The sequence below is a fragment of the Muntiacus reevesi genome, chromosome 1 (genome assembly GCF_963930625.1).
Source record: "Muntiacus reevesi chromosome 1, mMunRee1.1, whole genome shotgun sequence".
Classification (NCBI taxonomy): Eukaryota; Metazoa; Chordata; class Mammalia; order Artiodactyla; family Cervidae; genus Muntiacus; species Muntiacus reevesi.
Genome location: NC_089249.1, coordinates 219,782,031 through 219,808,977, shown reverse-complemented (window position 1 = coordinate 219,808,977; position 26,947 = coordinate 219,782,031). Strand labels below are relative to the sequence as shown.

Genomic DNA, 26,947 nt, shown 5'->3' with positions numbered 1-26,947 from the left:
AAAAATAAAAATAAAATTAAAATTAATTTGAAAGGTCCATGACAAGAAAGAATACTCTTTTATGTAAATTTTCAGAAAGTTTTAACAAAAAGACATTTTAACATCAATTTACCTTGCAACTGAAAATACAATGATAAAATGAATGAATAAACATTTGAAACATAAAGCAACTTCTGGTTCTTTTATAAAGTTTAAAAATTTGAGGGGACTCATTACTTAAATTTTCAAGTTAAATTTAGACTTACATGTAATGGAGACTTACATAAATTGAGGGATTGAAATTTGATTTATAAGATAAAACATTTTTAGAAAATTCTCTCCATGTTAATCATCATCTCAACTTGTACTAAGATTTCTATTTTGATATAATTTATCAGAAAATCTGACCAATGTTTTTACAACCTATGAACATTCTTTATAGCTCCAGCAATGTAAACACAACAATTTTTAATTAAACATTAAAAATCATTAAATACTCATTTCAACCAAGCATTTATCAGTAGTGACAGAAAACAATTCCAGTGATAGAGAATAGTTTTCAAATGTATCAGCTTTCTGAAAATAAATTTAGAAAAATGTGAACCCCCCAAAATCTTAAACTCAGAAAGATATCACCAAATATAATGTCATTTTGTGTTATATATAAACTTCTGAAAAAAATATTCTTTGTAAAATTTTCTTCACTATATAACTAAAAGTTAATTAAAAAAAAACAATATTTGAGGAAAGTGATTTATTCATAATAAAATTGGTCCATAAAAGTTGACCTTCCCCAATCTCTTTTGTGAGAACTATAAAATTTGTAAGTGGGAAGAAAATCTTATTTGGGAGACATTATGCAAGAAGTTAGTGGTTACTCAGCTGGTAAAATGAAAATATGATAAGTGATAAGGATAGTTGCAAAAATGTCCTGGATTGGCTCAAATGGTAAAGAATCTGCCTTTAAGGCAGAAGACAAAAGTTTGATCCCTGCATCAGGATGATCCCCCGGAGAGTGAAATGGCTACCCACTCCACAGGAGGAACCTGGTGGACTATAGTCCATAGAGTAAAAAATAATCAGATACAACTGATCAGCTAACACTTTCACTTTTCAAAGATTCTTGCAAGAATGTTCTCAGTTCAATTCAGTTCAGTCACTTAGTCATGTCCAACTCCGCGACCCATGGAGTGCAGCATGCCAGACTTCGTTGTCCATCACCAACTCCCAGAGATTACTCAAACTCATGTTCATCTAGTTGGTGATGTCATCCAACCATCTCATCCTCTGTCATCCCCTTCTCCTCCCACCTTCAATCTTTCCCAGCCTCAGGGTCTTTTCCAATGAGTCAGTTCTTCGCATCTGGTGGCCAAAGTATTGGAGTTTCAGTTTCAGCATCAGTCCTTCCAATGAATATTCAGGATTGATTTCCTTTAGGATTGCCTGGTTTCTCTGCTTGCAGTCCAAAGGACTCTCAAGAATCTTCTCCAACACCATAGTTCAAAGCATCAATTCTTTGGCACTGAGCTTTCTTTATGATCCAACTCTCACATCCATGCATGACTACTGGGAAAACCATAGCTTTGACTAGACAGACCTTTGTTGGCAAAGTAATGTCTCTGCTTTTTAATATGCTGTGTAAGTTTGTCATAACTTTTTTTCCAAGGAGAAAGCGTCTTTTAATTTCATGGCTACAGTCACCATCTGCAGATATCTGGATATCTCTAATTTCCACTAATTTGAATTGAATGTTGACCCATTCATTGCATTACTAACTTCACAATTTCCTTGATTTCTTTTGGTATCTCCAAGTCCTAATTGCTTTTTCTCATTCAGCCTAGGATAATAAATTATTGCCCTAGAACATGCCATGCTAAAATAAATAGAAACATCTCATTTTTCTTTCAAACTGACATAAAGACTTCAGAATCCCTGATGGTCTCAGCTAAAGTTGTGAAATTAAATTTCTTTATATTTTGAGAAATAGTAATTGCTACTTGCAATTATAGATCTACTATGAGAAGAACAGTAAGTCTTTAGACATTTAAATTAATGCAAACATTCAGAATGGCAACCCACTCCAGTGTTCTTGCCTGGAGAATCCCAGGGATGGAGTCACACAGAGTCGGACACGACTGAAGTGACTTAGCAGCAGACATTCAGACAGCATGTCTTAGACATATTGGAAATAAGTGGAAAATAGCAAATTTGTTATGTTGAATGACTACTTCACTTAGTTTCTATTTTAATTATTACGCGACAAAGAACAATTTTTATCGCCCACAAAACAGCAAAAATAAAAGGACTTGAAATTGATGGGCAATATTCCCGTAAAAAAGAATGAGGTTTTAAGTCTTTGAATATTATATGTGCACATATGTAAATATACATATATATTTATAAATAAGACAATTTTATTGAAATCTGAGTGATTTTCTTCTCTAGATCAATTTTAATCTTTGCATTTAATGATTGCATAATATTTTTATGACTGTACATTAATGAATGAATTTATACAAATCTTCTGGTATTCATATAAAAATTTGCCTACATTTTCACAGGGAAGACTCACTGGATTACTCTTCTCCAGGATCCCATCACTTCTCTGTTTCTCAGGCTGTAGACTATAGGATTGAGCATTGGGGTGAGGATAGTGTAGAAGACAGCCAGATCCTTGTCCTCTGTTGGAGTATGAAGAAATCTTAGGTGTACATATGTGTAAACAAAGGGCACATAGTAGAAAGTTCCCACAGCGAGGTGGATACTGCAGGCTTTCATTTTACCTTCTGCTGAGTTCATAGGATAGACAGCAAGGAGAACATGGCCATAGGAACATGCAATGCCAATGAAAGGCAACAAAAGAAATGCAGTGGTGCTCACAAGCACTATGCACTCATAGATCCAGGTGTACACGCAGGCCAGAGTCAATATGGTTGGGACATCACAGAAGAAATGATCAATGATCCTAGATTGGCAATAAGGAATATGGAGGGCATATGTGGTGTGAGCAGAGGAGTTGATAGAGCCCATTACCCAAGATTCTATTATCATCAACACACACACTCTTCTGTTGATTCTGATGGCATAGTGAAGAGGATAGCAAATGGCCACATAAAGATCATAAGCCAAAGAGGCCAAGAGCAATCCTTCTGCACCTGCTAAAGTCAAGAAGAAACAGCTCTGAATCCCACACCAAATGAAGCAGATAGACTTGTTTCCAAATAGAAAATTTGACACCATTTTAGGGACAATTGCTAACACTGCTAAGTCACTTCAGTCATGTCTGACTTTGGGTGACCCCGTAGATAGTAGCCCACCAGGGTCCCCGAACCCTGGGATTCTCCAGGCAAGAACACGGGAGTGGGTTACCATTTCCTTCTCCAATGCATGAACGTGAAAAGTACCAACACTACACTACTTTAAATACAACTAATGAGACAGCAACAAAAACTCCAATCTAATCGTAAAATACATAAATAGTGGAGATGTAATTCAGGTCCATGAGGGAGCGCTGACTAAGTAGGAAATACATGGGTGAGCGGAGATGGGTGTCCAGGAGAGGATCATGGAGAGGTTACCAAATAGAAACATTAGGAAAATGATAACACTGAGAATACAAAGAAACATGCCTAATCTTGATGGGGGGAACAACCACAATAAAATGAAATCAATTGATGTCTGATTATAGTTTTCTTTGGGGCATTCACCTCATTTTTCCTAAAGGCAGAAATAAACATAAGTAAGGAAATCAAGTATAAAGCAATAAGCTATTTTAAGTTACTATTTTAGCCAGGCTCTGTATAATAATTTAAACATTACAGTTGTTAAATGAAAGACATGAGCTTGCCAATTTTGGAGAAAGAAATCTTTTTTTGATGAATAGATTAGCATTTGAAAATGCAAACACATTTGGCTAAAGATTTTTCTAGGTAATTTTGCTGGTATAAAAATTATTATTTTGACATCATTTTGCTAGTTAGTTATATTCCCCTAGAAAAGCTCAATAACATCAAAATTACATTTTGTATTCAAAATATATTCATAGAAAATCAATGAATGCATGCATTATAAAACTCTACAGTGAATGAACATTTATTGCTGTTGAGGAATGATTTCTCTTTCATAGTTTAGCCTAAAGGATGGAATGATATTTTTATTTACTGAGATGTTGTCACACAGAAATGTGAAATTAAGCTTCCCAAATAACAGTATTTAGTTCAACTGTTGTGGAATATAGACTGAATCCTTATTGTCAAGTACTATTTAAACAAAATTATTTTCTTCTTCACTGAATTTCTGAAATCTGTAGTTAAAATAGACCCTTTGCCTGAATATCTATAAACCATATCCTTTATAACTTCGAGAAATCTGTGCAAGCCCTTTCAAATAGCATTTTTATATCTCTTTGCTTCTCTAACACTTATATGATAAACTTTATAACACTCTGTCTACCCATTAACTTTTATTGTATTTAAAACTCTTTGCAATTATAGATTATTGTTTAATTTCAATCACACATATTTACAATCTCTCCCTGTTAAACTCAACTGTCATAATAATAAAAAATAAATACCTTATGAATTACAGTTCAGATGAGGATAAAGCTCAATAAGAGACTAAATAGTTTAAGACTTTTTGAAAAAAGAAATTTGGGAAAAGGGATGGTTAATTACTTATGTGGAAAAAAATAGCTTCCTCAGAGCTTTCTTTGTGGAGGGGGAAGGAGTAATTCTCCAAAGAAATTGCAAGTGAACAAATTGTACAGAGTATGCTGTATTTTAGTTGCAAATATTGTAAGAGCCAAATATTATCAAATACAAGAAAGTCTGCAACATGAAATAAAGCTGCTTACATGTGTGGGTGCACACACACATATAGAAACCCAAATTCATATTCATATACACAATCAGAAACAAATATAGTTTGGTAAATTGACTGCAAGCATGTAGAATAATAAAACATTTATAAATATAATATTATTATCTTCATATATGTGTGACATTATCATTCCACAATACAGATATCATTAAATATGTAAAATAAAGTGCCTGGTACTATCTACTGCAAATTTAAAAGCAAATTTAAAATTTTAAATTAATAAAAGATCCAGTGAAAAATTTGAAAGGCAAAATGCAAAACTCAACTAGGAATTAAAAAAAAGAAACAAAAATGTGAAAGGATTGCCACTTGAAAGGATAGGAGAATTAGAGAATTAAAAAAAAAATAAACCAATGCATGCTAATTGTCACCTTAGCTAACATAATAACTTTAAAGTTATTATTAAAGTTCAGTTCAGTCACTAAGTCATGTCTGACTCTTTGCAACCCCATGAATTGCAGCACACCAGGATTCCCTGTCCATCATCAACTCCCAGAGTTTACTCAAACTCATGTCCATTGAGTTGGTGATGCCATCCAACCATCTTATCCTCTGTCATCCCCTTCTCTTCCTGCCCCCAGTTCCTCCCAGCATCAGGGTCTTTTCCAATGAGTCAACTCTTCACATGAGGTGGCCAAAGTATTGGAGTTTCAGCTTCAGCATCAGTCCTTCCAATGAACACCCAAGACTGGTATCCTTTAGGATGGACTGGTTGGATCTCCCTGCAGTCCAAGAGACTCTCAAGAGTCTTTTCCAACAGTACAGTTCAAAAGCATGAATTCTTCAGCGCTCAGTTTTCTTTATAGTCCAACTCTCATAAAGTTAAATAATAATACATGCAGAGTACATCATGAGAAACGTAGGGCTGGAGGAAACACAAGCTGGAATCAAGATAGCTGGGAGAAATATCAATAACCTCAAATATGCAGGTGACACCACCCTTATGGCAGAAAGTGAAGAAGAACTAAAGAGCCTCTTGATGAAAGTGAAAGAGGAGAGTGAAAAAGTTGGCTTAAATTTCAACATTCAGAAAACTAAGATCACGGCATACGGGCCCATCACTTCATGGCAAATAGATGAGGAAAGAGTGGCTGACTATTTTTCTGGGCTCTGAAGTCACTGCAGATGTTGATTGCAGCTATGAAATTAAAAGACGCTTACCCCTTGGAAGGAAAGTTATGACCAACCTAGACAGCATATTAAAAAGCAGAGACATTACTTTGCCAACAAAGGTCTGTCTAGTCAAGTCTATGGTTTTTCCAGTGGTCATGTATGGATGTGAGATTTGGACTATAAAGAAGGCTGAGCACTGAAGAATTGATGCTTTTGAGCTGTGGTGTTGGAGAGGACTCTTGAAAGTCCCTTGGACTGCAAGGAGGTCCAACCAAACCATTGTAAAGGAGATCAGTCCTGGGTGTTCATTGGTAGGATCGATGTTGAAGCTGAAACTCCAATACTTTGATCACCTGATGCGAAGAGCTGACTCACTTGAAAAGACCCTGATGCTAGGAAAGATTGAGGGCAGGAGGAGAAGGGGACAACAGAGGATGAGATGGTTGGATGGCATCACTGACTCAAAGGACATGGGTTTGGATGGACTCTGGGTGTTGGTGATGGACAGGGAGACCTGGTGTTCTGCAGTTCATGTGGTCGCAGCGATCAGACAGAACTGAGCGCCTTAACTGACTGAAAATAAAATTAATTATATAAAAGATAGGTAATTTGCAATTGATATATATGAACCACAGAAGAGAATACAGAAAATAAGCAATAAATCTTTCATTGAAAGCATTTTCTTATTTATTTATTTATTTATTTTCTTTTTATTGTAGTGGTTTTTGCCATACATTGACATGAATCAGCCATGGATTTACATGTGTTCCCCTTCCGGATCCCCCCTCTCGCCTCCCTCTCCATCCGATCCCTCTGAGTCTTCCCAGTGCACCAACCTTGAACACTTGTCTCATGCATCCAACTGGGCTGGTGATCTGTTTCACCCTTAATAGTATACTTGTTTCAATGCTATTCTCTCAGAACATCCCACCCTAGCTTTTTCCCACAGAGTCTAAAAGTCTGTCCTGTACATCTGTGTCTCTTTGTCTGTTTTGCATATAGGGTTATCATTACCATCTTTTAAAATTCCATATATATGCATTAGTATACTGTATTGGTCTTTATCTTTCTGGCTTACTTCACTTCGTATAATGGGCTCCAGTTTCATCCATCTCATTAGAACTGATTCAAATGAATTCTTTTTAATGGCTCAGTAATATTCCATAGTGTAAAAATTCTAAACATTTTCTTGAAATATTTTAATTGTAAACATCTTTTGAAATATTTTTGAAAGTTCTAAATATTCCCTGTAAATATATAGTCACAAAAGTGTCTTTACCAAGAAAATACTAATAATGAGAATATTTATAAAGAAAGATTTACTAAAATATGATTTGTTTTTTAAAAAATTATAGTTTTTTATTTTAACAATATATATTAATATTAGGCACTGGCAAATTGCTTAATATATAATCAAAAAGGTTAATATAAATCAGCACCTATGTGATTGTACAGTATGCTTATATGAGAGCATCTCTACTCTTAAGGAATATAATTTATGTTACATATGATGTTTTAGATCATTTTCTATGTGGCTACAATTTCTCCTATTTTCAGAGGATACTTCACAGGGTGTGTGGCAGTGAGTTCCAATTTCTTTAATAAATACTGAGCCTTGATTAGGGTCAAATGAGCTGTTCTCATAGTTGATAAAAACTATCACTGTATACTTCATCATAGAACATCATAATTATTTTCAATTATGCTTCAGAAGTTGGTATAGTCGAGCATAGGCCCATGTATTACTCACTATGTATCCAGAACAGTAGTTCATAGACATCAGCAGTTGGTTTTATTATCAGTTTTTCTAGGTTTACTATCATTTCACAATCAAATAAATTTTAAGAATTGTATAACAATATGTTTTATGTTAATAGAGCCTCATGTCTTAAAATACTGTGATAAGGTTTCAAGCAGCCCATATAATATTATTGGTAAACATACATACTTTAATATAAGTTATTCATATATGTTTTTTAAGCCAACTTCATTCAAATAAAATTTTCTTTTTGGAGTTCCTTGAATAATGACACTATTGCTGCGGCTGCTAAGTCACTTCAGTCGTGTCCAACTTTGTGCGACCGCATTGATGGCAGCCCACCAGGCTCCTCTGTCCCTGGAATTCTCCAGGCAAGAATAGTGGAGTGGGTTGCCATTTCCTTCTCCAATGCATGCATGCGTGCTAAGTCGTTTCAGTCTTGTCTGACTCTATACAACCCCATGGACAGCAGCCCACCAGGCTCCTCGGTCCACGGCATTCTCTAGGCAAGAGTACTGGAGTAGGTTGCCATTTCCTTCTCCTATGACACTACTGGATGTATTCATTTCTTATAATCAAAAGTTGTATTAATTCTGAATAAACTTCTCTTATACACTTGCTGAAGAGATAATCCTATTCTTTGTTGGAAAAATATAAGAATACAATTAAGATCAGTACCTTTTATTTCCTCTTCATTTAAAAAGCTCACTGGATTGATTAGCTGATGGAGGACAAACTGTTATCCAATAAATAAAAGCATTTTCTAAGTGAATTTCTTTGAACATTTTCTAAGGAAATATACCTATTAATTTTTATGTGTAGTTTTGACATTTTAAACAACTCTACAGAAACTCAGAAGCAACACTGATGCTAGGACTTATCTACTGGGAGATGAATTTTATTGCATTAAAACAAATTAGCTTAGAAATGCCCACTGAGATTTAGCCAGTGTAGGTCATGCCACTAATTGCACAGCATGGCAAGAAGTCAAGGATGGAGAAGGAGTTCTGATAATAATCATAGATATTTTCACAAGTGTGTAAAGGATCAATTCAGTGGGGAAAGAAATAAATTATTTTTTGGGTTTCTTCCAACATTATCATGTTTCAAAACTTTATGGATAATATATTTTATGGACTGTTGCTCAGTAAATGCTCAGTAATTATATTTCTGCATATAAGAATTAATTTCCCAGTTTTGATCATATCAGATAAAGTTTAATAAATTAAATAGAATATGCTTAGTTTAATTAAAAAAACCATGAAACCAAATTAAAATATATTTAAACTATCAAATGTATGAAAGGTGTTAATCTATTTTAGTTACTACACATTTTCAATTGTCTCCTTTCTGATGAAAATACCCATTAAAATATAAAATAACTTTCACTTATGAAAGTAAAAAATTAAAATGGCACTACTAACTTTGATGCAACATTTAGAATGTATTCACAATATAATTTTTATAGCAGATAATACCTTACATAATTTTATGTATCTCAGTTTTCAGTAAGGGAATTGATTATAGCTTATACTTTGGATGGAATAATATTGGTTCAGTTTAAATTTTTTAATAGTTGAACTTTTTATTTTATTGTGTCTCAGTAAAGACTTCTTTACATTTAACTCATTTTGAATTTTTTGGGCTTTATGGATCTGTATGTTCATTTCTGTCCTCAGATTTGGTAATGTTTTGCCATTTTTCCTTTAAATATTTTGCTTATTTTCTCTCTGGCTGCTTATTGTAAGAGTTTCATAATGTATATACTGTTATTTACAAAATTGCATGTTTTGTGGGTTCTTTTTCCACTCTTTTCCTTTTTTAATGGAAAGACATTTTATTTTAAATATTGCTCTGTGTACACATCAATCCCAAACTTCCAATCTATTCTTCCTTGCTTCACACTTCTACACTGGTAACCATAAGTCTATTCTCTGTCTGTGAGTCTGTTTCTGTTTTGTAAATAAGTTCATTTGTATCTTTTTTTTTTATTCTGCATATAAGTGATATATGATATTTGTCTTTATTTGACATTTCACTTAGCATAACACTTCACTTAATATACTATCTTCAACTTCATCCATGTTGTCACAAATGGCAATATTTCATCCTTTTTAATTACTAATATTACACCGAATTTATGTACTACATCTTTATCAACTCATCTGTCAGTGGAGATTTATGTTTCATCCATGTCCAGGCCAGGGCTTCCCTTGTAGCTCAGTAGAATCTGCCTACAATGCCGGAGACCTGAGTTCGATGCCTGGGTCTGGAAGATCCCTTGGAGAAGGGAATGGCAATCCTTTTCAGTATTCTTGCCTGGAGAATGCCAAGGACAGAGGGATCTGTCAGACTAAGCTCATGGGGTCGCAAAGAGTCGGACATGATTGAGCGACTAAAACACAGACACATGTCTAGGCTAATGTGAAACATGCCAAGATGAACATTGATGTGCATGTATCCTTTCAAATCATGTTTTTCTCTGGATATATGCTCAAGAGAGGGATTGCTGGATCATATATTAGCTCTGTTTTTTGTTTCTTAAGTGACATCCATACCATTCTCCATGGTGGTTATACCAATTTGCATTCCCGTCAGCAGTGTAGGAGAGTTCCCTTTTCTCCACAGTCTCTCCAGTATTTAGTTTGTAGATTTGTTTGATGATGGCCATCTTGACTGGTGTGAAGTGATATCTCATTGCAGTTTTGATTTGCCTTTGTATATTTCTGTTTTTGTGCCAGTACGATATTCTTTTGATTACTGTAGCTTTACAAATAGTCTGAAGGCAGAGAATCTGATTTCTTCATAGTCATTTTTCTTTCTCAAGATTACTTTAGCAATTCAGAGTCTTTTGTGTCTCCATAAAAATGTTAAGATTTTTGTTCTAATTCTGTGAAAAATGCCATTGGTAATTTGATAGCAATTGCATCAAATCTCTAGATTCCCAACTGGTAAAGTCATTTTGATACTACTGATTTTTTTAATCCAAGTACATAGTATATTTTTTCTGTCTGTTATCATCTTCAATTTTTTTCATTGGTGTCTTATAGTTTTCAGAGTACAGGTCTTTTGTCTCCTCATGTAAGTTTCAAAGTTCAAAGTGTTAGTATCTGAATCATGTCCAGTTGATTGTGACCCCATGGGCTGTAGCCCATCAGGCTCCTTTGTCCATGGGAGGCAAGAATACTGGAGTGGGTAGCCATTCCCTTCTCCAGGGGATTTTCCCAACCCAGGGATCACCTGGCTCTCCCACATTGCTGGCAAATTCTTTATTGTCTGAGCCCCCAGGGAAGGTCCTTGTAGGTTTATTCCTAGGTATTTTATTCTATTTGTTGCAATAGTAAATGCTATTGCTTCAGTAATTTCTCTTCCTGACCTTTTTTGATAGTGTAAAGGAATGCAAGAGATTTCTGTGCATTAATTTTGTATCCTGCAATTTTACTAAATTCACTGATTTATAGAAGTAGTTTACTGGTGACATCTTTAGAATTCTCTATGTATAGTATCATGCTATATGCAAACTATGACAGTTTTACTTCTTTTCTAATTTATATTTCTTTTGTTTCTTTTTCTTCTCTGATCATTGCGGTGAGGACTTCCAAAACTATGCTGAATAAGAATGATGAGAGTGGATTCTTGTCTTGTTCCTGTCTTTAGAGAAAATGCTTTCAATTTTTCAACACTGAGAATGATGCTTGCTGTGGGTCTGTCATATATGTCCTTTATTATGTTGAGGTAGGCTACCTCTCTACCCACTCTCTGGAGAGTTTTAATCATAACTGGGTATTGAATATTGTCTAAAGCTTTTCCTGCATCTATTGAGATTCTCATATGCTTCCTATTCTTTAATTAGTTAATATGGTGTATCACATTGATTGATTTGCGTATATTGAAGATTATTTGCAATCCCAGGATAAATCCCACTTGGTCATGGTGTAAGATCTTCTTAATGCATAGTTAGGTTATGTTTCCTAGTATTTTGTTGGGAATTTTTGTGTTTATGTTAATCAGTGATATTAGTCTGTAATTTTCTATTTTTTGTGACATCTTTGTCTGGTTTTAGTAACAGGGTGACAGTGACCTCATAGAATGAGCTTGGGAGTGGCTCTCCCTCTGAAATTTTTTGGAAGATTTTGAGAATGGGCTTCCCTCCTGGCTCAGTTGGTAAAGAACTTGCCGGGAATGCGGGAAACCTGGGTTCGATATCTGGGTTAGGAAGATTCCCCTGGAGAAGGGAAAGGCTACCTACTCCAGTATTCTGGCCTGGAGAATTCCATAGACTGTATAGTCCATGGGGTCGCAAAGAGTTGGACACAACTGAGCGAACTTCACTCACTGAGAATGATAGGTGTTAGCTTTTCTCTAAATATTTCATAGATTTTGCCTATAAAGCCATCTGGTTCTGCACTTTTCTGTGTTAGAAAGTTTTAATCACCGCTTCAATTTAAGTACCTGTACTTTGCCTGTTCATATTTCTATTTCTTCCTGGTTCAGTCTTAGGAGATTACACCTTTCTAAGCATTTGTTAATCCCTTCCAGGTTGTCCATTTTATTGATTTGAAGTAGTCTCTTATGATCCTTTGTTTTTCTTCATGTTGGTTCTAATTTCTCCCCTTTTATTTCTAATTTTACTGATTTGAATCTTTTCATTTTTCTTTGTGATGAGTCTGGTTAAGGGTTTATCAATTTTGTTTATTTTCTCAAAGAACCAGTATCATTGATCTTTTCTATTTTTTTAAATCTCTATTTTATTTATTCTGCTCTGATCCTTATGATTTCTTTCCTTGAACCCAAGTGGAGCTTTGTTTGTTCTTCTTTCCTTAATTGTATTAGGGACAAGGTTAGACTGCTTATTTGAATTTTTTTCTTTTCCATTCCTGAGGAAGGATTGCATTATTAGAAACATCTGTCTTAGAACTGCTTTTTTAATATGTTCCACAGGTTTTGGGTCATCATGTTTTCATGTCATTCATCTTTAGTTTTCTTTTCTTTTTTTTTTTAAATTTCCTCTTTGATTTCCTCAGTGATCCATTGGTTGTTTAGTCTTTATGAGTTTGCATTTTTAATAGCATTTTTCCTGTAATTGACTTCCAATCTCATAGCATTGTGGTCAGGGAAAAAAAAAAAAGAAGATACTTGATATGATTTCAATTTTCTTAACTTTCTTGAATCTTACTATCTGACCAACTAACCCTTTCTATCTGATGCCAGTGTACTGTGTTTTCGCATGTTGAGTGTCCTCAGTGTGCAACATTGGGCAGTGGCTGTGATGGCTTGTGGCTTGATGGTGGGCATCTTGTTTCCATCCTGAGTTCCCTCAGGGATCACCTTCTGGGGCTGCTGTAATGTGATAATCTGATGGCTGCAACAGTCTTTATTTACCGATTTGGCAGGCAACAGTTTTCATTCATGTTTCCAAATATCCCCTTACCACAAACCATCAACAACTTTATTTTTACATTCATATTCTTTCTTCTGTTTTTCCTCTTCCCCATTCTGAAATAAGAAGCATCACTCTAGGACAAAAGCACTTTTTTTTACCTCAACAAGGAAATCTATTTTTATTTCCCATACCCTTTTCTACAAATCACATTCATCCAACTTTACTTGCACATTGGGATGTTTCAATTACTATATCTAAAAATTTTAACTACATATATTAGGCTTAGCATCCTCTGGTTTGGTAAATGTAAATATATTTTGTACGCCCTTAGAAACATATTTTCTCATAGAATGCTCTTTTTTTAGTGTTGCACAAAACATGTTAACTAATCATCTCAACTATCTTTTCATCCTTTGTTAAAGAAAGCCAAGAGCAGACACAAATTTATGTTCAATAATACTTGTTTCCATATTTAATCATATTTGAAAATAGCTTTCATATTTAATAAATTTGCATCATTTAACTAAGCAGATCTCTAAGGCTTCAAGCTATTAAAAGAGTTTAGAATTTGTTGTTGTTGTTGCTGTTGTTTTATTTTAGAAAGCATTTTTAGGTAGCTATATTTCATACATACTCATCATCTTTAAAATGTTTTTATAAACTTTTGCTCTGTTTTCTTCTATTTAATTTACTTGTCATCAATAATTATGCTTATACTACCCACAAAAAATTTATGGGCCATTCGACAAAGTCAGCCATCATCCCAAATTATTTTTCTTGCTGACAGATTTGATAACAAAGATTAACTTGACCTTATTTTACTAATAAACCCAAGTAGAATAAAGCTGCATGACTGCATTATACCCAGTGTTGATAACCCCCCAAAAATACATATTTCTTTAATTCAAGCAAAGCCCAAGAAAAAACTAAAAACAAGCTAGCTTTTATTTTTGTAAAACATTTGAGTTAATTTTTATTACATCTGTGAGAGTTTTACAACTCCTTAATTCATGTAAGTGGTTAATTTTGTTCAAATCAATTTAAAATAACTCTTTTACAAATTAATTTTGGTAATACTATCCAAAGGTTAAAACATATCACACACTTACAACACACATAGATATATATAGACATATGTCAACATACAGAGTGATGTAAAGTGTCTTTATGTTTCAAAATTTAATCTTCATAAAGGAAAGTATATCTGTTTAGATGACTAAGATTTTTACTAGAGTTTGGGCAGAGGAGCTTGTATCCATGTTCTGGATTTAGGGCTGTTAGTTTTTAAACTGTAATAATAAACTTTTCTACAGTGGCTTCAGAAGGCTTTTTTTTTTTTTTTTCCTTCCAGGTACTGGTAAATATTTCTGGCAGTTTTGAACAACCAAGAGGGTGAAAAAGGTATTTTATTTTCTTCATCTATTGCAACTAGAGATGAAGATCTGGGAGAGTTGACTTAGTAAAACTTTTCACTGCTATCTAGCGTCTTCCAGTTTCCCAGTATCTCATCTGCATGCTCCAAGTGGAATTTACAATACAGTATGTAATTCTGGTATCTATCATAATTTTGTAAAGTTTTTCATTAATTTTTATTTCCCTTGATTATTTAAGAGTATAACAACAGCTTACCGGAAAATCCTTCAGAGTCTGGTAAATCCTAGGAGTGGCTCATATCTAGCCTTCTTTTGAGAGTATATGTGAAAGGTTTCCCTGACAACTCAGTGGTAAAGAATCTTCCTGCAATACAGAAGACCCAGGTTTGATCCCTGGGTTGGGAAGATCGTTTGGAGGAGGACATGGCAACCCACTCCAGTAATTTTGCCTGGAGGATTCCTGGGACAGAGGAGCCTGGCTGGATACAGTTCATAGAGTCACAAAGAGTCAGACATGACTGAGCGGCTAAACACAACATATGAGGTATTGCAAGATGCTACTTTGGCATACTTTTATGGTCTTGTTCCAAAGTACAGCTATGGTCACAAGTTCAGTCAGACCAGTTTGTCTTCATCTTATTTTCTGCCTTTTTATCAATTCACTAATTTCAGGAAATTATACACTTACAATTTTGCCTTTTTATCAATTCACTAATTTCAGGAAATTATACACTTACAAAACCTTTTGACAATTCTTGCTGGGTTTTGGAAATTTAAAACTATGAGTCTTATTTTCACCTCTGATAAAGGAGTGGATGATAGCTAAAGAAGACTACCTGAAACCATTTTTAAGTGGGCCATGGTGTGTCAGAGTCAACAATGGATTCACATTTGATCTCTGCTATTATTCAACACCTGAAATGGATAAGAAACCTGGAATGGACATCTATGTCAAACTCCACACTTCCTTAAACAATTTCCAGTGAAAACTAACAAAAAGAATAGATATTACCATCATGTTTCTGGTTTGCATAAAGTCATTCCCTTTCTATTCTAACCCCAAGTTCCTTCTCCCATACCTAAAATTACCCTAATTCTTTATTCCATAAATATCTTCTGTGTGTGTGCACTCAGTTGTATCCAACTCTTTACGACCCCATGGACTTTAGCCTGCCAGGTTCCTTTGTTCATGGAATTTTCCAGGCAAGAATACTGGAACAGGATACCATTTTCTCTAGCCCCTCAATTTTGGGGAGGTAAATATGAAACATTTTCTTCCCTTCTCTCTTTTGGCTGCCTTGTTGATGAACTCTTTGTTTTCTATAAACGTATTAGTTTCAGCATTTGACTGTCTGAGTGTCATGCAAATGATCCTGGATCAGTAAAAACATCTTGAAATACTTAGCAATTTTACTGCTGAGGATTCCTTTGAGCAAAGGAGCTATAGATGGGGTGGTAGAATTATCATGCAGTTTTGATTCAGAAGCAGAGCTTGTACATGTGGACTCAGACAGCATGCATATGGAGTCACTGGCCTGGTCTCATGTTTACATATACATCTGTGTTCAGTACCTCAGGGTAGTGACTGGGTTGTATTTAAGACTTGAACCAGTGGTGGTGTTGATGACAATGGCAGCTGCAGACACAACAAAAATGGTCGAAGTTTTCACCACCTAGGAGAGAGGAGTTTTGCCTGGAATGAGCAATGACCCATGGTGGGAGTAGAGACAGATTACTGTTCACTTGAGCTGATAGATTTTTATTGGATGTAGTGATTGAGACCTATTTAGGAAAGAAGCTAAGCTATAGAATGAATTGCTAAAATTGGTTGATAAAAGTTGGCTTCTGCCAACACATTTTTTTCAGTAGAAATATGGGATATAGTAAGTGGAGACTAAAGTCTCATCTGAGAGGTATTATCTAATGCAAGAAATAGTGGCCACATAGGAAGTAAACTGGGTATGTCCTGAATGTGAGGGATAGCTGCCCGAATGTCCTTAATGTTTCTAATTTCCATTAATTAGACTACATCTTGACTCACTTATCTTATAAATAACTTCACAATTTACTTGATCTCTGTTGGCATCTCCAAGTTCTGTTGTTGATCCTCAGATATAGCTGATATTAACTTACATCCCTAGAATTCAGAGTGGTATAATAACTTGTTGTTGGTTGTGAAGTCACTCAGTCGTGTCCAACTCTTTGCGACCCCGTGGACTGTAGTCCACCAGGCTTCTCCATCCAAGGGATTTTCCAGGCAAGAATACTGGAGTGGGTTGCTAATTCCTTCTCCAGGGGATCTTCCTGACCCAGGGATCGAACCCAGGTCTCCCGCATTGCAGGCAGATGCTTTAATAACCTCTGAGCCATCAGGGAATCCCTTATTCAGAGTGCTATAAGAACTTAAAGTCTCAGCTAAAGCTGCTTCAGTTGTGTCCAATTCTGTGAAACCCCATATACTGTAGCCTACCAGGCTCCTCTGTCTATGGGGTTCTCCAGACAAGAATACTGGAGTGGGTTGCCATGCCCTCCTCCAGGGTATCTTCCATACCCAGGTACCTAAACCACATCTCTTAAATCTAATCTGCATTGTCAGGCGGGTTCTTTAACACTAGTGCCATCTGGGAAGCCACTTCAACCATAAGTTTCCCTAAATTGAAAAAAAAGAGTAACTGTTACTGATAAATTATGCCTATTATGAAAATAAAAGAAATAATTCTTATTTTAATTTGATCTAGATGTCCAGGAAACATTTACATTTATGCTTTAAGCATATTGGGAAAATATTTGGATACAATGGAATTGTAATACTGAATGACCAGTTAAGCAACTTTCATTTTTATTACCACATGCAAACAACCATTTGGTTTACAACATGTTGGCAAAAAATAAGTGCATTTGAAATCAATGGGGAAAAATTGAAGAATAAAGAATGATACTTGAAGTTACATATATATGTATATATATATATATACATACACATGCATATATACAAATATATATTATAAGTTTGTCCAGACATAATTTTCTTCTTCTCCAGATTAAACATAGTCCTTGAAAATAATGATAAAGTAATGTACATTTCTGTATATTGATGAATGAGTTTATACCTAAGATGTTGGTACTCATACCACAATATTTGTTGACAATTTCACAGAGCAGAATCTATGAATTAGTCTTCTCAGTGCTCCAATCACCTCTTTGTTTCTCAGGCTATAGATAACTGGGTTGAGCATTGGGGTCAAGATGGTGTAGAAGACAGCCAGAGCCTTGTCCTCGGTTGGAGTACGAAAGGATCTTGGGCGGAGATAAGTGTAAGCAAAGGGCATATAGTAAAAAGTTACCACAGTAAGGTGGGTGCTGCAGGTCGAATAAGCTTTCTTCCTCCCTTTGGTTGAGTGCATGTAATAAACAGCAAAGAGAACACGACCATAGGAACATGCAATACCAATGAAAGGCAATAAAAGGAAGAAGATGGTACTCATAAACACGGTATACTCGTAGATCCTGGTGTCCATGCAGGCCAGAGTCAACATGGCTGGGACATCACAGAAGAAATGATTGATGGCCCTGGATTTGCAATAAGGGATACGAAAGGCATATGTGGTATGGGCACAGGAATTAATAGAGCCCATTATCCAAGATCCTATTATCATCAACATACAGACCTTTCTGCTGATTTTGATGGGATAGTGAAGAGGGAAGCAAATGGCTACATAACGATCATAAGCCATAAACGTCAAGAGCAATGTTTCTGCACCTCCTAAAGTCAAGAAGAAAAAGCTCTGAATCCCACATCCAATGAAGGAGATAGACTTGTCTGCAAAGAGAAAATTGTAGGCCATTTTGGGGACAATGGTGGAGATGTAATTTAGGTCAATGAAGGAGAGCTGACTAAGAAGAAAATACATGGGTGTGTGAAGATGGGTGTCCAGAAAGATGAGAAGGATCATAAAGAGGTTGCCAAATAGAGCAATTAGGAAAATGAGAAAAATAAGAATGAAAAGAAATATGCCAAATCTTGATGAGGGGAACAACCCCAATAAAATGAAATCATTTGATGTTTGATTATAATTTTCCATTGGTCATTCATATTATTTTTCCTAAAGGGAGACACAAAAGCAAATGAGTTAAGTTTAAAACTATAAGATATTTTTCTTATTATTTTAATTGAACTCTGTATTACTTAAAATGTTACAGTTCTTAAAAATGAACTGATTGTATTAATTTTACAAAAACAAAACCTTAATATTTTGAGCCAGAACTAAAATTTGAAAAAGCAAACATTTTTGGCCAAAGTGTTTTCCAAATGTTCCAGAGTGTTTTCTATTAAGTAATCTAAAAAAATATATATTACAACATCATTAAGATAAATATGTTTGACTGACACACACAAACTAAACTAGCATTTAAAATGATGTCATTTTTAAAGTATATGCATAGGAAATTAATGTAAGTGCTTGCACTATAGAATTCCATTATTAGCAAATATTTATGACAAGGAATTTTTTTTTCACATTTAAGTAAGGTGGCATTAGCTGAATTATCTTTTGTGAAATCTAGAATGAATCCATATGGCATGTAACATTCAAAGGATCATTTCTTCTGCTTCCTTAGAAGAAATGTGTTTCTGAATGCTGTGGTTAATGTATTAATGAAATCTATGCCTGAAAATCTATGTATCACACTCCTTATAGCTTTCAAGAGTCTGCTAAAACTCTCCCAAATGGCATGTTTTATGACTTTTATGTGTTAGAGAAACAGTGTTCAATTTCACTTTGACTTACTCTTTCAATTTTTACTTTTTATTTTCTTATATCAAAAACTTTCCAATTGTAGATTAGTATACAAACTTAATCATATATATTTAAAATATCTCCCATTAAATCCCAATTAACATGATAACAACATATAGATATGTTATAAATTAAAAGAAAGCAGATGAGTGCAAGGCACAATAAGAGATGAAATAATTTAGGACCTTTGAAGGGATTGCACAGAGTAATGCTCAGTCACTTAAATGGGAAAAAAAGAAAAAGGAATATTTTCATGGAGATGGAAAGAAGAATTCTCCAGAGATATCGTAAGTGGAAAATTTTCAAGATCATGTGATGATCTAGAGGTGACTTCCCTGGTGGCTCAGACAGTAAAAGCGCCTGCCTACAATGCAGGAGATCCAGGTTCGATTCCTGGGTCCAGAAGATTCCCCTGGAGAAAGAAATGGCGACCCACACCAGTATTCTTGCCTGGAAAATCCCATGGACAGAGAAGCCTGGTAGACTACAATCCATGGGGTCGCAAAAAGTCGGATACAACTGAGCGACTTCACTTTCTTCCTTCCTAGACATAAAATAATTTAGAGCCAAATGTTACCAGATTTTATGGAAGTTTTTATATGAAAGATGAAGAGACATACAACGGCACATACACATACACAAATAGAGATGCATATTCACACTCACATAAACAATAAGCTGTTGTTGTTAGTTGAAAACCGTGTCTGACACTGTGCGACCCCATGAACTGTAGCCCACCAGTTTCCTCTCTGTCCATGTGATTTCCCAGGCAAGAATACTGGAGTAGGTTGCCATTTCCTTCTCCAGGGGATCTCCCCTAACAAATAATGGAAATTATCACTGATCCACCAGGGAAGGCCCATAAGCAACATACAATGAGGTAAAATGGTTGGAAAAATGTAGAAGTGAACATGTTTTCTTTTAAAAAGGGCTTGCATCTCAATTGTATGACACATTTTCATTCCACTACAAAAATCTCATTAGATATGTAAAAGAAAGTGTCTGGTAATAAAGTGTCTTGTAAATTGTAATATAATAACTGACAAAAGATTTAATAAAATGTTATAGACAAAATGAAAATAATTTAAAAAAAGAATTAAAAGAAAACCTGCAAGAAAATTGCATTAATACTATCCCCTGAATTGATAGAAGGCTTAAAGAATTCATATAAGGGAAGAAATGCATGCTTATTGGAATATATAGAAATATATATAGCAAAATAATAATATAGCTAATAATACCAAAAAACCTATTTTAATCAGAATTGATGCATATGCAGCACAATATTAAAAAAATATAAACATAATACTTAAAAATAAATGTGAACTGCTTTATTGGGATTGCTTCCATGAAAATTCTAAATATCTTTTGAAAATATTTTTGGACAATTTTCAATATTTCTATAAATGTGTGGTCCAAAAGTGCCTCTATTCAATACTCTGTAAAGAATTGTATGGGAAAATAATCTAAAAAAGAATGGATATTAAACTCAATATTCAAAAAGCTAAGATCATGGCATCCTGTCCAACACTTCACGGCAAACAGATGGGAAAAAAATGGAAACAGTGACAAACTTTATTTTCTTGGAATCCAAAATCACTGTGGATGGTGATTGCAGCCATGAAATTAAAAGAAATTGCTCCTTGGAAGAAAGGCTATGACAAACTTAGACACATATTAAAAAGCAGATACATCACTTTGTCAACAAATGTCCATATAGTCAAAGCTATAGTTTTCCAAGTAGTTATGTATTGACATGAGTATTGGACCATAAAAAAGGCTGAATGTGGAAGAATTTATTCTTTTGAACTGTGGTACTGGAAAAATCAACCCTGCTTATTCGTTGGAGGGACAGATGAAGTTAAAGCTCCATTACGTTGGCCACCTGATGCAAATAACCAATTCACTGGCAAAGACCCTATTTCTGGGAAAGACTGAGGGCAGGAGGAGAAGGGGACAACAAAGGATGAGGTGGTTTGATGGCATCATTGACTCAGTGGAATAAATTTGAGCAAATTCTGGAAGATAGTGAAGGACAGGGATGCTTGGCATGCTACAGGCCTTCACAAAGAGTCAGACATAGCTCAGTTAATGAACAAAAACTATGTATAGGTGTAGCTGATTTACCATGCTGTACAGTAGAAATACAATATTATAAATCAACTATACTCTAATAAAATTTTTAAAAAATAAAATTTAGAAAAGTTTCTTACAACATTGTATTGGTTAAATTATTTAAAAAAATTAAAAAGTGTCAAAGAAAATACTACTAATAAGAAAAACTATTTTATAGTAATACCAACTAATATATTCTTAGGTTTTAAAATAGTATGTATTTTTTATATTTTAGCATATACTATATGATGGTGAAATAGTCAACCTTGCCTTCCCAGACACAAAGTGGGATGTAACTATGCTGAAAGGATGTGAAAATAGAAAAATCACTGAAGGTTGTTGTATATGGAGGAGGGAAGGTCTCCATCCACAATGTTCACAGCAAAGAACCAAGAGATAGTATTTAATATTAATAATTAAGCACTAGAAGATAAGCATATTGGTGGAAAAATATGAATGATAAGGGAAAAGTATCAAAACAATATAAAGTATTTTCCTTAGACATCAGGATTGGATCATGTAACCATTTTTTGTCCTATAGACACTTAAGATCATGTTCTTGCTTTACTTGAATTATATATTCACTTGATAGAAAATTGATGGCATGATTAAAATTGAACACACAACTAAGAATGTATTCAATGGTGAAAGACAAAACTTTTCCTTTAAGAAGATAAAGGGCAAAGATGTCCACTTTGACATTTCCAATTTACAGAGCATTACATAAGCTTGTTTGTGTAAAACTGTAAAAAGTTCACCAAAAATCTGTTAGAAGTAATGAAGAGATTCCACATGGTTGCAGGATATATTTCTATACACTAAATAATGTATAATACTAAGAGACATTCAAGAAAACAACTATATTTGCAGAATTTGAAAAAAAGAATAAAAGTCCTAGGAATAGATTTAACAAAAGAGGTAAAAAAATGTGTTCATTGAAAATTACCAAAATTGGCAAAAGAAACTGAAAAGACAAATAAAATGAAAAGCATTCTATTCTTATGTGTTGGGAAACTGAATATAGTTAAGATGGCAGTACTACTACAAGCAAACTATAGAAGAAATGAAATATCTATCATAACTCAAATGATAGTTTTTAGGTAGAAATATAAAAATACATCCTAAAATTCTAATGAACTCTCAAGGAATTAGGATAATGAAAAAAAATCTTATAAAAGAATCAAAGAACACAATGTATCTAATTCAAAACCTATTGCAAAGCTACAGTAATAAAAACAGTATAGTACTAGCATAAAGACAGATGTAAACCAACAAAATAATATAGAAATATCAGGGAAAATATCACCTCACATTATGTTGTCAGTGAATTTTACAAGGGTCTCACAGCCATTTCATTGGGTTGCCATTCCATCAAATATTGCTGGGAACATGGAATATTAATATGCAATCAATAAATTTGGGTCTTCGCCTTATACCATTTGTAAGAATTAACTAAGATGGATCAAAGAGCTAAATATAGAAATAAAAGTATAAACTCTTAGATGAAACCATATAGGAAAAGTTTCATGCCATTGAATCCATCTGTCTTTTCTTAGACATAACAATAAAAAATTGTGTGCAAGAATAACAATATTAGATAAATTGGACATTATTAAAAAAAACTTTAGAGCATTGAAAAATGGAGGGAATAATCAACTCGCCAAATGGAAAAAATATTTGCAAAACATGTATTGGGTAATATATTTATATAAGAAATATATGAAGGACTATACAAACTAAATGACCACAGAAAAACATTTAAAATTGGGGAAAGTGCTTGAATAAATATTTATTTGTGATGATGATCCTCCACATCACTAATTATTAGGGAAATTCAAGTCAAAACTACCATGAGATACCACATCTCACCCTTAAGTAATAGCTTCTATTTTTAAAAAAAAGAAAAGAAAAAAGCAAGTACTGAGAAGGCTGTGAAGAAACTAGAACACTGCAATCAATCCTGGTGAGAATGCAAAATAGTATAATGACTGTAGAAAATCATACCATAATTTTTCAACATAGTAAATAGAGAATTGCCACTTGATCCAGTAATTGCACTTCTGAGTATAACTCAGAATAACTGAAAGCAAAGTATAGAACAATTATTTGTACACCCTTGTGTTTAAAAGCTTGTTCTGAAAAGCTAAGAGGTGTTAAGCAACACAAATGTCCACACCTACATACACACATATATGCAAATATTTATATATGTATTTATATGTAAATATATATGTATTACATGCATATTTATATACACATATATATTATATGTATATGTATTACATAAATATAATTTTATTCAGTCTTCAAAAGAAAGGAAATTTTCATAGATGCTAATAAATAGTCAAAAATATAATTTAATAATACTAAAATTATTTCATATTTGGAACTCTATGTTGTACAAAACCTACATCAGAGTTCTTAAAGCATGTGGAGAAATTGATCTCCCAATAATATATGGCCTATGAAAACTTCCAAAGAAAATGAAGTAGAGCAAACTTTTTTCCTAAATGTAGTTTGGATTCATCAGGCTATAGCAAGTTAGACTATACCAGAATATAAAATTTACATTAGTGATTTAATTACTGACAGCAAAAATATAATTTTTGAAATTACTAATGAAATTATGATCATTACAATGTAATGTATTTTTTTATAGGGCTTGAGGTCATGTTAATATCATCAAGGTCTAAAGGTAAAAAAAAAAATAATAATAAGGGCCAAATGTTTTTTTCTTAGGTAAAAACAATTCTAACTAGTCAAATTTTCCCTTTAATTTTGTTTTTATCTACTGGAGGGACAGTATATAATTCATTTCAACTTACCAAATATTTTCAATCTCTGATTTTTAAAATTTCTTTGAAAGCATTGCAATCCAAGCAAAGGGTATAATAATGTATAATAAAGGAAAAAGCAGAATATAATTCCAACTTGTTTTTGTGGGGAAAATAAGCCTTAAATCTGGACAGTGACTTACATAAAAGAGAAGGTAAAAAATGTAAAGTTTTGTTGATGAATTTCATAGGATGGCACATGAAGTGTGTCACAATATGTTCCAGGATTAAATTGTGTCTAATCTTGTCCATAATAATTTGTTAACTTGAGCTTGAAATCACGACTGACATTTTATAGATGATAAAATGAGATTCAAAGATTTGAAATGTTTACATTAAAAAACATATTTGCAACTGGTTTCCCATGCCTATGTATCTATCTATCTACTCATCTAAAGGCACCTTCTATCTTTCCTTTCGTGTACCTCAGATATTAAATACTTAGAGTTAATGAATCTAAAATAAGTGTGGGTCTCTCTTTGTTCACAAGCACACAAAAAGGAAAAAAATAACTGAAAATAAGAAAGAATAAAAAGTAAAGTGAAGTCATTACAACAGAAATTTTACATGTTGGTAGAAGGTCAAGAATGAATGTGTTCTAAGACTGTCTCTTAGAACACATACAAAGTTACTTCAATATTTTATCTATTCATTTTAGCATATTCTGTTTAGTCATATAATGGTTTTAACATATTTTCACTCGCCCTCACGACAAGCACACACATTATATTACAAAAATGTTCTCTTAAAGTCTCTAAAAAAAAAACCCAATTCATGTTTTAACCCCAATACAAAATTGTCCCTATCTAGAATACACTTAGAAAGGAACAATCATATTATCGGCTGTTCAACTGAGATTGCAGATACACATATTCTATATGATGACTAACTTGAACTTCCTGTGCCGTGCTTGGTCACTCAGTCGTTCAGTCATGTCCAACCTCTTTGCGACCCCATGGACTGCAGTCTGCCAGGTTCCCCTGTCCATGGGATTCTCCAGGCAAGAATACTGGAGTGGTAGCCATGCCCTCCTGCAGGGGATTTACCCAACATGGGGATCAGACCCAGGTCTCCTGCATTTCACGTGGATTCTTTACCATCTGAGCCACCAGGGAAGCCCATATGATGACTAAAATCATATACAAATATGCCTGTATTTCAAAGTGAATTACATCTGACCATTTTTTCAAGTCACTATGTATCCATTTCACCGAAGACCTTTTCACCATGTTTGTATTTAGAGATGAAAATAAAATACCAAAAATACTTCATTTTAGTGATTCATACATTTTATGGAAAATACAATTTTTAAATCTATAGTTTTATTATTAAAAAGTAAAAAGCAGAATCTTGAAGATACGAAGTGAAATATTCGAGACACAGTAATCTAGTGTTAGAATTAAAAAACTTTGGAAGACTGTCCTCTAGCATCTAGACAATGCAGAATTTCCCACTGAAGCACAGATTTTAATGCCTTATACTCACTTTTGATCAAAACTAATCTCAAAGATCATTCTTGATTACAAAATAAAACTAGTGTGAATCTTTACAGAGGTACAGCAAGAGTGTAGATTCACCCAAGAAGTTTTTGAATTGGCTTTGCTGAAAGTTCTATAAGAAATATGTTTATAGTTTTAAAACTGCCTAAACCACAAGACCCTCTTCACCAGTTTTCACAGAAACATGTATCACCTTTCTTGGGCTTCCCTGGTGGCTCAAATGCTAAAGCTTATGCCTGAAATACCGGAGAACTGGATTGATCCCTGGGTTAGGAGGATCACCTAGAGAGATGAATAGCTATCCACTTCAGTATTCTCACCTGGAGAACTCCCTGTGCAGAGGATTCTGGTGGGCTACAGTCCATGGGGTCTCAAAGAGTCGGATATAAGTGTTAGTCAGAACGACTAACACTTTCACTTTCCTCTTAAGATCTTTGAAATATCCTAAAAGTCTGGATCTCCCCAACTTGACTTGCCTTTCTGTTATCAAAAATTTTTTTATGTGTGTTTCCATTATTTACCTAGAATGACAGCTTTGTAACATGACTGTGAATAAGTGTTTGAATGACATATATATATATATATAATATAATATAAATATATACAATATTTATATATAATATAAATAATAATATATTATATGTAATATAGCATATAATACACAATATATATATATATATTGAGAAAGAAAGAAAAGGAAGTGAAGTTACTCAGTCGTGTCCAACTCTTTGTGACCTCATGGACTATAGCCTACCAGGGTGTTCCTTCCACGGGATTTTCCAGGCAGGAGTACTGGAGTGGGTTGCCGTTTCCTCCAGGGGGAAGATCAATTTTATTATAGATTATATTACTTGTTTAAGCAAACTTCACTCCAATAAAATTTACTTTCAAGGGTTTCCTGGCTAATGAGATGCCTGGATGTATTTGTTCATTATTACAAACAAAAGATCTTAATTATGACTAAAATTCTCTTAAGCACTTGTTGAAGAGTCTTTCATCTTCTCCAATGAATAAAGAGTCAAAATACAATTACTACATGTACCTTCTACGATCTCTGTATTTTCACAAAATCATTGGCTTGATTAACTGCCAACAGTGCAGTAAGCTTCTTTGAAAATTGTCCAGACAAATGTACAGGTCAACTTTCTTCTCTACAGCTGACACTTTAAATATCTCAAGGAAACTCAGGAGCATCAATACTTCTAAGAATTCTTTACC

The 26,947-nt window shown here is 34.0% G+C and overlaps 2 protein-coding genes across 2 annotated transcripts; both read right to left on the bottom strand.

The window, feature by feature from the left end:
• Window positions 1-2,547: 2,547 nt before the first annotated feature.
• LOC136157838 (olfactory receptor 2L2-like) lies at window positions 2,548-3,219 on the bottom strand. The gene has a single exon (XM_065919600.1). The coding sequence runs from the start codon at window positions 3,217-3,219 to the stop codon at window positions 2,548-2,550; it is 672 nt and encodes a 223-aa protein (XP_065775672.1).
• Window positions 3,220-17,610: 14,391 nt separating this feature from the next.
• Window positions 17,611-18,567, bottom strand: LOC136157828 (olfactory receptor 2L2-like). Its single transcript, XM_065919591.1, has one exon. It carries the CDS (start codon window positions 18,565-18,567, stop codon window positions 17,611-17,613), a length of 957 nt encoding a protein of 318 aa, XP_065775663.1.
• Between the last annotated feature and the right edge of the window lie 8,380 nt (window positions 18,568-26,947).

Excerpts from the sequence above, each read along its gene's own strand:
- LOC136157838 (XM_065919600.1), bottom strand. The coding sequence starts at position 3,219 with ATGGTGTCAAATTTTCTATTTGGAAACAAGTCTATCTGCTTCATTTGG.
- LOC136157828 (XM_065919591.1), bottom strand. The coding sequence starts at position 18,567 with ATGGAAAATTATAATCAAACATCAAATGATTTCATTTTATTGGGGTTG.